Source organism: Pseudonaja textilis, chromosome 3 (genome assembly GCF_049901715.1).
Source record: "Pseudonaja textilis isolate UNSWEBS1 chromosome 3, rPseTex1.2, whole genome shotgun sequence".
NCBI classification, from domain to species: Eukaryota; Metazoa; Chordata; class Lepidosauria; order Squamata; family Elapidae; genus Pseudonaja; species Pseudonaja textilis.
Window position 1 is genome coordinate 200,064,812 of NC_141992.1, and position 12,391 is coordinate 200,077,202.

Here is a 12,391-nt window from a genome sequence, read left to right on the forward strand (position 1 = left end):
GCCAAAGACGCCAGAGGAGGCTGGGACAGATGGAGGCCCCGATAAGGAGGTCGAAAATAGCCTTTGCGGGTGATGGATGGGTCGGAAAAGCCTTGGAAAGAGGCCCCTTGTTGACGTGCTGGGCTGTACTTTCCCCCAAAATATAAATATATATCTCTCTCTCAGCTTCTCTCTGCTGCGTTTATGGAGACATTTGCAAGCCCTGGAAAGTGTCTGAGATAATTTTTTTAAAAAAAGGACCAATCACGATTCTGGGCTGTCCAGATTCACCTTCAGGATAACCGCTGTTCTGTTATGGTGGAAAAACCTCTGCACCAGCTCAGTGGCAGGACGCCAAAGGAAGGCCGTACATTTCTTCAGCATCCACTGCGTCCTTCTTTCCATCTCTTCTCCTCTCCTCTTCTCTCCTCTCCTCTTCTCTTCTATATTCTCTTCTCTTCTCTTCTATATTCTCTTCTATTCTTACTCCTACTCTACTCTATTCTGCCTTCTTTATTTTTATTGGTTTGTCAAACATGTACAAGATAGCAGGTATAAGTATGAACATAGACATGGACAAAGGAAGGAAATACAGATTAAACGGGGACAGTAAGACAAGGAACTGCAGGCAGGCTGGTGCACTTATGCACGGCCCCTTTAAGGACCACTTAGGAAAGGGGGTGAGGTCCACGGTAGACAGTTTGAGGTGGAAGCTGTGAGGGGCTGAGGCAGGAACCACAGAGCCGGGGTGGGCATTCCAGGCGTTGACCACTCTGTGGCTGAAGTCGTATTTTTATGCAACGGAGTTTGGAGCGGTTTATTTGAGTTTGTATCTATGCGTTTGTATCTTGAGTTTGCCCATGTGTTAAGTCGTTGATGGGCAAGGTGTTATAGCAGACAATTTTGTGAACTGCAGCAGTTCCAGGCTGGTCTATTCTATCCTATTCCACCCTACCCTACCCTACTCTATTCCTACTCTACTCTATTCTCCATTCTATCCTCTCCTACTCTAATTCTTCCCATACTTGGGGTGCTAATAATGTCAAGTGGTAGTAATACTCAAATATTACATATTACATACCGTATTGATATAATATGGATATAATATTTAACAGATTTAACAGATTAACAGAGTTGGAAGGGACCTTGTAGGTCATCTAGTCCAAATCCCCCGCCCAAGCAGGAAACCCTACACCATTTCTGACAAATGGCAGTCCAATCTCTTCTTAGAAGCTTCCAGGGATGAAGCTCCCACAACTTCCAAGGGCAACTTCTGTTCCATTGGTTGATGGTTCTCACGGTCAGAAAATTTCTCTTTGTTTCCAGGTTGAATCTCTCCTTGTTCAGTTTCCATCCATTATTCCTTGTCTGGCCTATAGGAGCTTTAGAAAATAGCTCAACCCTTTCCTCCTCCTCTCTGGGGCAGCCCCTCAAATATTGGAAGATGCTATCTTGTCTCCCCTGGTCCTTCTCTTCCCTAGACCAGCCAGGCCCAGTTCCTGCAACCGTCCATTGTATGTTTGAGCCTCCAGTCCCCTAATCATCCTGGTTGCTCTTCTCTGTACTTTTTCTAGAGTCTCAACATCTTTTTGGTAATGTGGTGAACAGAACTGGGTGCAGTACTCTAGGTGTAGTCTTACTAAGGCTTTATAGAGTGGTATTAGCACCTCCCTTGATCTTGATTGTATCCCTCTGTTAATGCAATTTAGGCTGCTGCTGCACACGGCTGGCTCATATTTAGCTGGTTGTCCACTATCCCCCTCCCAGTGACTGCTATTGAGCCTGTTTTCACCCAGTTTATATGTGTCCTTTTGGTTTTTCTTGCCTAAGTGGAGGACTTTACTCTTCTCTACATTGAATTTCATTTTTTTTATACGTCCCAGTGTTCTAGTCTGTCAAGGCCCATCTGGATCCTGAGCCTGTCTTCTTGGGTGTTAGCTATTCCTGCCAGCTTAGTCTCATCTGCAAATTTGGTAAGTTCCCCTTCTATTCCCTCATCTAAGTCGTTAATGAAGATATTAAAGAGTCCTGGGCCTAAGAGGGAACCTTGTGGCACCCACTGCTTACTTCCCTCCAGGTAGACTTAGACCCATTAAGGACTACTCATTGAGTACGGTTTGCCAGCCAGTTGCAAGTCCATCTAGTGGTGGTGCTATCTATTCCACCTTTTTCTAGCTTACTAAGAAGTAGGTTGTGGTCTACTTTGTCAAATGTCTTGCTGAAATCTAAATATATTATGTCCACAGTATTTTGCTTGTCTACTAATTTAATTTATTAAGTATAATTGACATGGTCCAACTTGAAGTTGGACTGAATCCATTTCCTGGATTCGCACATTATACCCAAAAGCTGGTGTGACAGATGACACTAAGCCGCAAAACCAAGTTTAAGCCCAGCTAAACCAGATCTTTGTGCAAATGCAGTGACCAGCATTGGAGGGGGCCTGTTTTGGGATGTTGCGTGATGCAGCTATGGGCAGGCTGCCAGGAATCCATCCCTGGGAGGTGAGGAGGTTCTCTCTCTCTCTCTCTCTCTCTCTGTCTCACACACACACACACACACACACACACCACAGGGAGGGAGAAGCCATCGCAAAGCCTTTCTGGAAAGCTCCAGCATTCAGCGCAATGGAGCGTCCCCTGGCATTTGGGGGCTCTTGGCCAGCCCTTGCCCATCCATTGTGCCACCCCACCAGGGTCCCCAGGCCTCCTAAAGGAGCCTCAGGGACCTGCAGTGCATCCTGGGAGCCGGCCAGGTGAGGGCGCAGCCTTAGCCAAGTGACAAAAGCTTCTGCTTTTAAGATCTGCAACCTGGCAAAAAGGGTTTGTGAAGCTGGTAGGAGAAGAAAGAGGCAGATGAATTGGGACCACCCTGAGACTGGCTTCCCTTCTGCCGTCCAGCCGCAACCCCCCGCCCCCCCGCCATGCTCAGACTCCCCACGGCTCCCCTCCGCTGACCTGCCCGCCTGCCTGCCAGATGTTGGGACTCACAGGCCTATGATTCCCAGCCAGTATGGCTGAAGGAACCGGTTGGAGAAAAGGACTGTCCAGGGGGGAAATGCCCGCACGTACACACACACACACACACACACACACACAACCTGCCTTTGCTTTGCTTGGACTCCCCAAGAAAGTCTTCCCGTCCCTTTGGTTGGGTTTTGTGGCAATTTTATTGTGGCTTCGAAGGCTCCATCTGCAGTGTTTAAAACCAGCACTTGATGCTGTGCGTAGGGCAGAGGTTTCCGGACCCCGCGTCCCTCGGTCCAGCCCTCCAGGCCAGCGGGACCAGGTTTAAAACAAAGCGGTTTGTCACCCAATTTGCGCGCTCGCCTGGCCGCCCGGGTGGCTCCCTTTGGGGGCGCCCCCACGACCGGGTCCCTGCTTGCTGCGACGAGTCCCCCATTGCGGCGCTTACTCAGCTGCGGAAGAGCATCGGGGCTGCATCTGGGGCGGGAGACCGGAGGCAGCGGCTCCTCCGGCATTCAGGCCGCCGCTGCGAACCGGACTCCGGGTCAGCCGCAGTGGCCGAAAGCCGAGGGACTTGCCGCGCTGCTCCACCTAGCGGCCCGTCGGGGAATGGCGGCCCCGCGGCAGTGACCTTGAAGCAGCGCCGCCCGCTTCGGCCGTGGGAAAAGGCCGCTGAAACGGGGCGGGAGGGGGGGGGGGGCAGCGAGAGTTCTCCGGCCACCGAGCTCTCCGGTCCTCGCCGGGGCAGCCGAGCCCATCCGCTCGGAGCTGCCCGGGGAGTGGGGGAGGTATTTTCCCTACGCCGCTTCTCTCCTCCAGTAGCGGAGCCCACCGACACCCCCAACAACCGCCTTGAGAACCGCAGGAGGGTCTCCTGCTGGCGACCCCCGCCCGGAATCGCTCCCTCTCCCCCCCCACGGTCCTCCCGCTCCTTCCCTGCAAGCCTGGGCGGGAGGAGGACTCCGCCACCCGTGCGCCCGGGTGGTCTCGGCCCCGCAGCCGGCACCTCGCTTGAGGAAGGGTCTCCAACCTTGGCCCCTTGAAGACTGGCGGACTTCAACTCCCTCCAAGCTTGGCTGGCTGAGGAATTCTGGGAGTTGAAGTCCGCCAGTCTTCAAGGGGCCAAGGTTGGAGACCCTGCCCTGCGCTAGAGAAGCGGAGGCGCCTGGAGCCGATGGGCAGGAGCCCGCCGGGCCCTTCTTCGGAAGGCAGCCGCGGAGGGGAGGGGTCCTCGGACCAGTAGCCGGAGCCACCTGCTTTTCTTCCTCGCCCCCCGCCCCGCTGCAGGGTCTCACCTTGATCGGCGAACTGATCTGGGGGGGGAGGGGGGGAGGGGGGCTTCCCCGGGCCCTCCCCGGAACGGGGCAGACCGCATGGGGAACCCCCGAAAGGAAGGAAGGGAACTCGCTCCAGGAGGCTCCGGGGCAGGTAGAGAGAGCCTGGCTGTGCACCATGGGGAATGCTTCGGGGAGGGTGGGGGGGCGATGTGGAAAGCTGCGTTGGAGAATCCCGCCTCCTCCCTCTTTGCTCTCCGGCGCGGGGGGGGGGGGGGGGAGGAAAGGAGGGCCCTTTTGCAGACCCCGCTCGGAACCGCTGGCGAAAGCAGCCAGCGGGCCGCGTGGTTCTTCGGGCCTTCGGGGCCTTTGGGCGTTTCGCTCGCGATGTCCTGGCAGGTAAAAGGCAACCCGCCTTTCCTGGCCGCGGTGGAAGGCAACGGTTCAGGGCCCTCCCGAGAGGCTCTACTCGTGCCACTTCCGAGGCCGGAACCCGTCCCTTTACAGATGCCTCTCCTTTCCTTCCAAGGAGGAGGGGAGGAGGCGCGGGCTCCCTTCTCTAAAGCAGGGGTCTCCAACCTTGGCCAACTCCCAGAGGTTGGGCACCCCGAAGGTTGGAGACCCCTGCTCTAAAGTATTGTATGCCGGGATTTGCAGGGGGGTGAGCACGTGACATCCCCGCCCGCATCTCTGCTCGCCTCTCTCTCTCCCCCCCCCCACAGCCATCATCTGTCCCAGGCTGTCCTCCTTGTGTCTGCGGTGCAACTGTCCTGTAGGGGCGACCGAGCGCGGCGGGGGCGGGAAGAGCCCGACTCACCCCCGCTGCGGCAGCCTGACCTGAGCTGACCCTCGCGCAGCCTCCGCCTGAGTCAGCGGGCAGGGGAGGGGAGCGGAGGCTGCAGCTTGTCCCCTCCCGCCCGGCATCAGGAGCACCTTTGGGGAGTTGGGGGACTTCAGATTGGCCCCTGCAATCGGAGCCCGCCGGGCGGAGGGCAGCTGTGCGGTTCCCGGAAGAACGGGAAGCTGAGGCCCAGGCGTCGGAGACTGTCGCGGGGCAGGGTCGCCCGGTGGGGTGGGAGGGGGTTGCGCGCCTTTGTCCGGATCAACCGCAGGGAGAGGTGGGGAGGCTGAAATAGAGACCCCACTTTCCCTGCCTGCCTGCCCGCCTGCCTTCCCAGGAGCTGTGATTCTGCCCCTCCGATCCTCTTGGGCCCACACAAGCAGCCCAGCTTCCCAGCGCTTTGCCCTGCCTTGAAAAGTGCCCCCCGCACCCCCCCGCTTCCCTCCCAAGAACCAGCAGCCCGTCAGTCGCTCCACTCTTCCTTTCTCTCTCCCAGGCTTGCTTGAAGGTTGCTGGGGGAGAAGCGCCCCGGTCCAGTTCTGGCCTGAAGAGCGCGCAGAGGCCTCTTCGGTTGGCCAAGGGCCGCCGCAGCCTCTGGGCTCGCATTGACCGAGGTGCCTTCCGCGCATTACAAACGCCACTCTGTTTGGGGAGGCCTCCCTCGCTTCCTCCAGCCCCGGTCCAGCAGCAGATCCCCACCCCACAACTCTCCTCCTCCTCCCACCCGCCACAGTTCAGGGATTGGGGGAGCCCAAAGCCCAGCCTGGAGTCCGGGACCTTCTGAAGCCCCGGCCGTTGCAGTCAATCCGCAATGATTTTCAACTCAGCGGCCGGAGCGGACTTGGGCCGAAATAAGATGTCCTTATAAAATGCCCCGGGGAGGATTGCGGGAGCCCGGCAGGGCGTCTTGGCGGAGTCTGGAGGCTGTGGGGCACCTTGGCTTCCGTTGGGGAGGGTCAGTGTTGGCATCCTCATAGACCAGGGGTCTCCAACCTTGAAGGCCACTTGAAGACTGTGGACTCCAACTCCCAGAATGCTGGAGTTCAAGTCTTAAGGTGGCCAATGGGTTGGAGACCCCTATCCTAGACCTTGGAGCGGGTGGAAGATGCCCTGCGCTGCCCCAAACAAGCGCTGGGGTCGGCAAGGGGCATTTTCCTCCTCGTGCGCTCCTGGGATGTGGGGAGGGAAGCGGAGCCCCCGGGGCCGAAGCAGTTTTGGCATTCTCGGTGGGACGCGGGAGGGGAAAGAGGCGGCTTCGGGGCTCAGAGGCCGCCGGGTGACAGGCGCACGTCCACTAGGATCCGTCGCTGGATTCCGCCGAGCTCTCCGGGGAGCTGCAGCGCCTCGGGGCCAGGGACGTGGCCGGAGGGGCGTCGGAGTTGGCTCAGACCAACGTGAGCTTGGACGGCTGGGCCTCAGGAGATCCCCCGCCTGCAGACGCAGGAGAGAAACCCGCGGAAGGAGAAAGGAGGGCGACCCAGGGAGAGAGCCACCTTCGTGGCTGGTCCTCCAGGCAGGCCCGAGCTCGACCATGCTCGGAGCATGTGCAGAGAGCAAGCCCACCCACCCCGCTCCCTCCCGCAGAGTAGGCTCGCTCGCGCGGAGGAAGAAGGCGCCAGGCCGGGTGTACTACAAGAGTATCTTCTCTTTTTTATTATTAGGATTCTTATTATTGTGAAATGCTGCAGGACACGGTGTGCGAATTGTGCTTTACTGATCCACCGCTCAGCGTCTGCCTCCAACATCCTCTCTCGCATCCTCGCCGTTCCTCTCCGCTCTATGGATAGTCCGTCTTTTCTCCCCGGGAAAAGAGTGTCGGTTTTCGCTTCTTTCCTTTTTCCCCCCACCACAAACAGGCTCAGAATTCTTTTTTTAACAGCTTGTAAAAAAATCATGTAAATTTCCAAACGGTATTTACAAAGCATCCGCGTCGTTTTCCCTTTTTTAAGTCAGTATCAGCAAGAGGGAGTATTAATAGCAATATTAGTATTAGAAGTCATCCTTCTAGTAGCATCATTAATTATCTTAAGTACAAAAAACAGGAGGTGCTAGCTAATACAAGTTCCTTCTACCTGATTTCTATTAAGGTATTTTTTATTCTTTTGTGCTGTTTAGTTTTCTTAAGTTATTCATAAAATGGAAAGACCTACAGGGGGAATAGTGCTTAGAGTGGGGGGGAGGGGTGTTTCCTCGTGGCTTTCGGGGGTCGGGGTGGCTTAATGTTCTTAACAGAAGGCAATGTCTTCAGGAGAAGTCGCCCTTCCCCCGCAGGCCCGTGACGTGGGCGGAAGGTTCCTGCGGGGAGACGGGGGAGGAGGAGAGGAAGAGGCAGCCGTGCCAGAGGGCCAAGCCTTACGGGGGTGGGGGTGGAAGGACAGCCGGAGCCACCAGCGATCCAGCAGCTGACCGGGAGGCAGACCCAAGCCTGGGGAGAGCCGGAGAGTCGTCCCCGCGGCTGCTTCTGCCCACCGATGGAGCGGAAGGCACCTGTTGGGTGCAGGCTCTGGCGCTGGGGAGACCCTGGCAGGAAGCGGGGTGGGGGTTTGAGACGGGGAACACAGAGTTCTCCGTCCCTGCTGGGCTGCCTCCCACGCCCCCTCTCCCCTCGGAGGCCAAGCGTGGGCTGGCAGGGCCTGAAAGCCACGGGGACAGGCCCCAAGGGGGCCCCCAAGGAGGACGGGGGTTCGGGTGGGGTGTTGCTCGTATTTCTCCGGCCAGGCAAGCGCTACAAGCCCAGAGACTTGACTAAGCTACTCGGAAGAAAGTCGAAGAAGGCAGGCAGTGTGCATTCATTAAAAGACAGGAGAAGAAGAAGAAGTAGAAGAAGAAGAAGAAGAAGAAGAAGAGAAGGAAGGTTCGCCTCATTAACTCGAGTTCACTACACTGGCAAAGTCCCTGATATCCGTTGCTATTAAGAAGTTGAATTAAAAGTTACCTGATTCCTCAGTATTACTATTGTCTTAAAAATAACATGCATTACGTTAATTATTGCTTCTATTAGTTCAGTAGGAGAATATTGCCCTCAAATAGACTATTATTATCTAAAAGTTTGGCAAAGAAAAACAAAGTGATGTAAAGTGTTACAAATGAAAATCCATCATCATCATCATCATTTTAAAAAGCATCATCAAATTGGCATAGATTTAAATACATTTCTTCTTGCATGCAAAAAATCCTGGGTTAGAAAGGTGGCGATCATTTCCCCCCCCCCCCACCCTCGCCCCAACCCGGAATGGGGGGGGAGCAAAACCAAAAGAAGGAAAAACAAAATCAAAGTAACGGCCAGTCCTGATTTCCTCATCCCCCCTTCAAAAAGTGACGTAGACTTTGGCATAGTAAAGAAGTCTTGGCAACAAACGTACGGATTGGAAGTCAACAGCGGTGCAAAGATTAGGCTCGGCTTTTAAAAGCAACAAAATAATTAAAAACCAACACAAAAGTGCAACGTGAAGGGAGTGGGGGCGCTGCCCCGCGCAATAAACCAACAGGGGAAAAATGAATACATTCGTTAAGTAAGCAAATAAACAAATAAATAAACAAACAAATAAATATATAAACAAATAAATAAATAAATAAGACCGCCTCCGAGTTAAATACATACCTATACCTTTCTTGTCCTTGTTTTGCTCTTAAAACAGCGAAATCAAAATAAAGTAACGTAAACATTTAGGAAAATAGAAATTCGGCGGCTTCGTGGAAGGAAACCAACCGACGCCTCGTCCAGCGGAGGGCGAACCGACAAGAGGGTCGCTCGCGGGAGGGGCGGAGGCGTCGGTCCCGTCGTTCCGCGGGAGCAGCAAAGGGAGGGGAGCGAGCGCGGCCGGGAGGCTGCGGCTGGGGGCGTGGGGGCGGAGGGTTACCTGTCCAGGTGAGGCGCTGGGCGTTTGGCGCCGCCCCTGGCCTCCGCCCGCTTTCCTGGAGCCTCGCGGGGCGGGGCGGGTCAGCCTGAGGAGGAGGAGGAGGAGGCGGAGGCGGGCGCCGCGCTGTGCTCTGTCAGGCCTCCAGCGGGCTGAGCGGCGGCGGGACGGCGCCCTTGAAGCAGGCCGACTCGTAGTGCTTGTTCAGGTAGGACTTGAGGGCGAAGGTCTTGCTGCAGCGCTTGCAGCGGAAGTGCTTGAAGGCGGAGTGAGTCTGCATGTGGGCGCGCAGGTTGGAGCGGTCCGCGAAGGCCTTTCCGCAGTGCGCGCAGCCGAAGGGCTTCTCCCCGGTGTGGGAGCGCATGTGGCCCTGCAGGAGCCAGGGCCGGCTGAAGGCCTTCCCGCACACCTCGCACTTGTGCTTCAGGTCGTGCGTCAGCAGGTGCATAGCCATGGCCGGCATGGAGACGTACACCTTGCCGCACGTCGGGCACTTCTTGGCCATTTTGCTGTCCAGGCTGCGGTGGGTCTGCTTGTGGCGGCTCAGGTTGGACGAGGTGGCGTAGGTCTTGCCGCACTCGCTGCAGGTGTGCCGCTGCGGCGGGGGCGGGGGCGGCGGGGGCTGCCCGCTGGCGGGAGGGGGCTGGCCCAGGCGGGAGCCCGCGCCCCCGGCCCCGCCGCCGCCGCCGCCGCCGCCCACCACTGCCGCCTTGCGGCGCGAGCGCCCGTCGGTGATGAAGAAGGCATCGACCGCATAGCCCTCGCTCACCGCCGCGTCGCCGTTGATGTAGCCCCCGGCCAAGGCCGAGTGCGGGCTGTCGGCCTGGTCCGAGTCGCGCTGAGTCCCCGGGTAGATGACGCCCGTCGGCGGGGGCACCTTGAGGCCGTTCTCGCCCTCCCCCTCGTACACCGAAGACGGCGCGATGTAGTCGCTGATGTAGCCACCTGCGAGCGGGGCGGGAGGGGGTGGGGGGGACAGGCGAGAGAGGGGGGGGGGAGGCCCAGAGAGAAAAGGCGGGAGGGAGACACAAGGAGGGCAGAGGTGCTGATCAGTCCCCAATGGAGGCCTCCGGGGCTCCCCGCTTAGTCGAGGCAACAAGCGGCATCCCGAGAAGCCCCCGTGCCCCGCATCCCCCTCCAGCCCGCCCAGCCGGGGCCTCCTGCCAATAGCCGCAGTGCTTCCCGAGGCCCCGGCTCCTGCCTCGGTCCGTAGCGCGGTTTCCCAGCCCGTTCACCTGCGGCTGCTGGGCCAGAAAAGGGCCGCGGCCCCTGCGCGGAGGGGAACGGGGGGGGGGGAAACCTCTGTCCCTGGGGCGGGTGGACCGAGGAAGAGCAGCAGGGCGTTCTCTGTTCGCCCCCCCCCCCACCCCTCCCTCAAGGTCAACTCTGCAGGAGATCAAAGGCATCGGCGGGGGGAGGGGTGCAGCGTTGCGGAAGCTAATCACCCGCCCCCCCTCCGCCACTCCAGCTAAATGCTGGCGATTATGCAACATGCTGCAGCCGCGTTGTCCCGAACAAAAGCGGGAAGGGGGCTTCCCTGGGCCGGAGGGCGGGCATGGTGGTCCGCTCGGACTGCGAGGTGGGGGGGCCTCCGGGCGGGGGGGGGGCTCGGCAGGCCTCCCCAGAGCGCGCCCCAGGGGAGCGGCCCGTTGGACTCGCCGCGCGCGAGACAAAAGGCCCCGCTGGCAAGGCAGGCGCCACTGCGGCGAAATGCCTCCCTCCTCGCCCCTCCCGCGCTCCTACCCCTCGCCCAGCCGGATCCCTCGCGCCTGCCGCCCCCGCGCCTCGTCCCCGCGAGGTCTGATTTTAGCCCGGTTGCCTTCCATCCAAAGGGGCCGAGTCAACGCCGCCGCCGCCAGCGAGCCAGGCAGGCAGGCAGGCCGGCAGGCGCAGAGGCGCTCAATATGGCTCTGGCATTCCAGAATAGGCAGACGGCGGCCCTTCGCCCGGCGCCCCCGCGCGCCCTGCCTCGCTCGCGCCGGGATGCTCGCGGCCTGCTGGCTCGGAGGAGTTCCGAACCCGGCCACCCGCCCTCCCCCCCAACCCCCCGCTCGGCCCCTCTCCAGGCCGACCCCCCTCCTCGCGCCCCCGCCCGCGGCGGCGTCCCCCTCCTCACCCTTGTCATGGATCCGGGAGTTGAAGTCGCTCCGCGATCTGCTGTAGGAATTCTCGAGGTCCGCCGAGGGGAAATCGTCAAGTTTGACCTTTTTCACCAGGAAGGATCTGGGCATGGTTCTGGACTCCCCGGAATGTGAGAAGGCTCCCGCAGCTTCCGCCGAGGGGGTCCGGGCGGGAGGAGGGGGCGGGGGGAGGCGATCAAAGAGCAGCGGAAAGAAAGGGAGAAGAGCCGGCGCGGGGCGGGGGGCGAGCGGGGGGTCAGAGGAAAGGCAGGAGGCGCGGAAGAAGGAGCCCGCCGCGGGAAGGGAGGCGGGGGCGGCGGCGGCGGCGGGGGGGATGGCCGTCGCCGGCCGCGGGGACTATGGCTTTGTGGGCTGCTGCTGCCGCCGCTGCTGCTGCTGCTGCGGCTGCTTCGCCTCCTGCTGCTTCCGAAGGCCTGAAGGGAGCGGCGCCGGCCGCGGAGGTCTCCAGCCTGGGCGGTTGCGCCGCGCCGGTCCTCCTTTCCGCAGCTGGGGCGGCGGCGGCGGCGGCGGCGGCGGCTTTTGTGCGAGGCAAGGCTGCGCCTCTCCGGCAGGCCGCTCGCTTGCCCTCCAGCTCGCCTCTGGAGCCCCCCAGGAGTTGGAGAGCTCACGGCCGACGCCGCGCTGGTTCATAAGAGGAGGCGGCCGGCCGAGTCAGCACCTGGACAGCTCCCGGCCGGCCCGCCGTCCGCTTCGCTCGGTGCCCAGCCGCGGGCGCGTTCGCGGGGCTCCCTGGCTCGGCCGGCCGGCCGCTCTCCGCGCCCGCGCGCCCCTCCAGCCCGGCCGGCTGCGGCTGCGGCTGCGGCTTGCCGGGGCTCGGTGTCCTCTGCCGGTCCGGGCCCCCGCCCGCCCGCCCCCCAGCGCCGGTCCTCTCTTGCAGTGCGGCAGCCCCTGCGCGGGTGGGGAACGCGCGCGCCTCCGAGCCTGGGTGTGCGCTGCGATTGGCACGGTCGCTCCGCTTCGGGGCGGGGGCGGTTCTTGCTGGCTGGCCGGGGTCCCTCATCCAGCCCTGGGCAGCTCCCAGCCTTCCCTGCCGCAGCCTGTGCCTCGCGCGCGCCTGGATTTCTGGAGATCCGCGGATCAGCTGTTCGGATTTATAATGCAGCGATCAGGTGGTGGACGGAAATGGAAGCGCTTAATTTAATCCATCCCAAAAAAAAAAAAAAAAAAAAAGGAATCTCTCGGGAGCAGCGCTGAGACGGAACGATTTGTGATGCTGTTGTGAGTCGCCTCCTGCCCGATCTTTTTGGAAACCTCCTCTCCTCGCCTTTCGCTTTCCGCCCTGCGAGGGAAACGCGAAGGACAACAGGCGAGTGGGAGGGGGCGGCGGAGGAGG

General features: G+C 59.9%; 1 protein-coding gene across 1 annotated transcript; it reads right to left on the reverse strand.

Annotated features, from left to right (window-relative positions):
• Positions 1 to 6,690: 6,690 nt before the first annotated feature.
• Positions 6,691 to 12,391, reverse strand: SCRT1 (scratch family transcriptional repressor 1). The gene is made up of 2 exons (XM_087931858.1): positions 11,034 to 12,391; positions 6,691 to 9,862 (listed from the first exon to the last, which is right to left on the reverse strand). Exons 1-2 carry the CDS (start codon positions 11,146 to 11,148, stop codon positions 9,054 to 9,056), a joined length of 924 nt encoding a protein of 307 aa, XP_087787984.1. The 5' UTR covers positions 11,149 to 12,391; the 3' UTR covers positions 6,691 to 9,053.

What these genes read in the sequence shown, in the direction of transcription:
- SCRT1 (XM_087931858.1), bottom strand. Translation starts at nt 11,148, where the DNA reads ATGCCCAGATCCTTCCTGGTGAAAAAGGTCAAACTTGACGATTTCCCC. An exon ending in CTCCCGGATCCATGACAAGG is followed by an intron (nt 9,863 to 11,033) that starts GTGAGGAGGGGG and finishes CCCCGCTCGCAG; the next exon opens with GTGGCTACATCAGCGACTAC.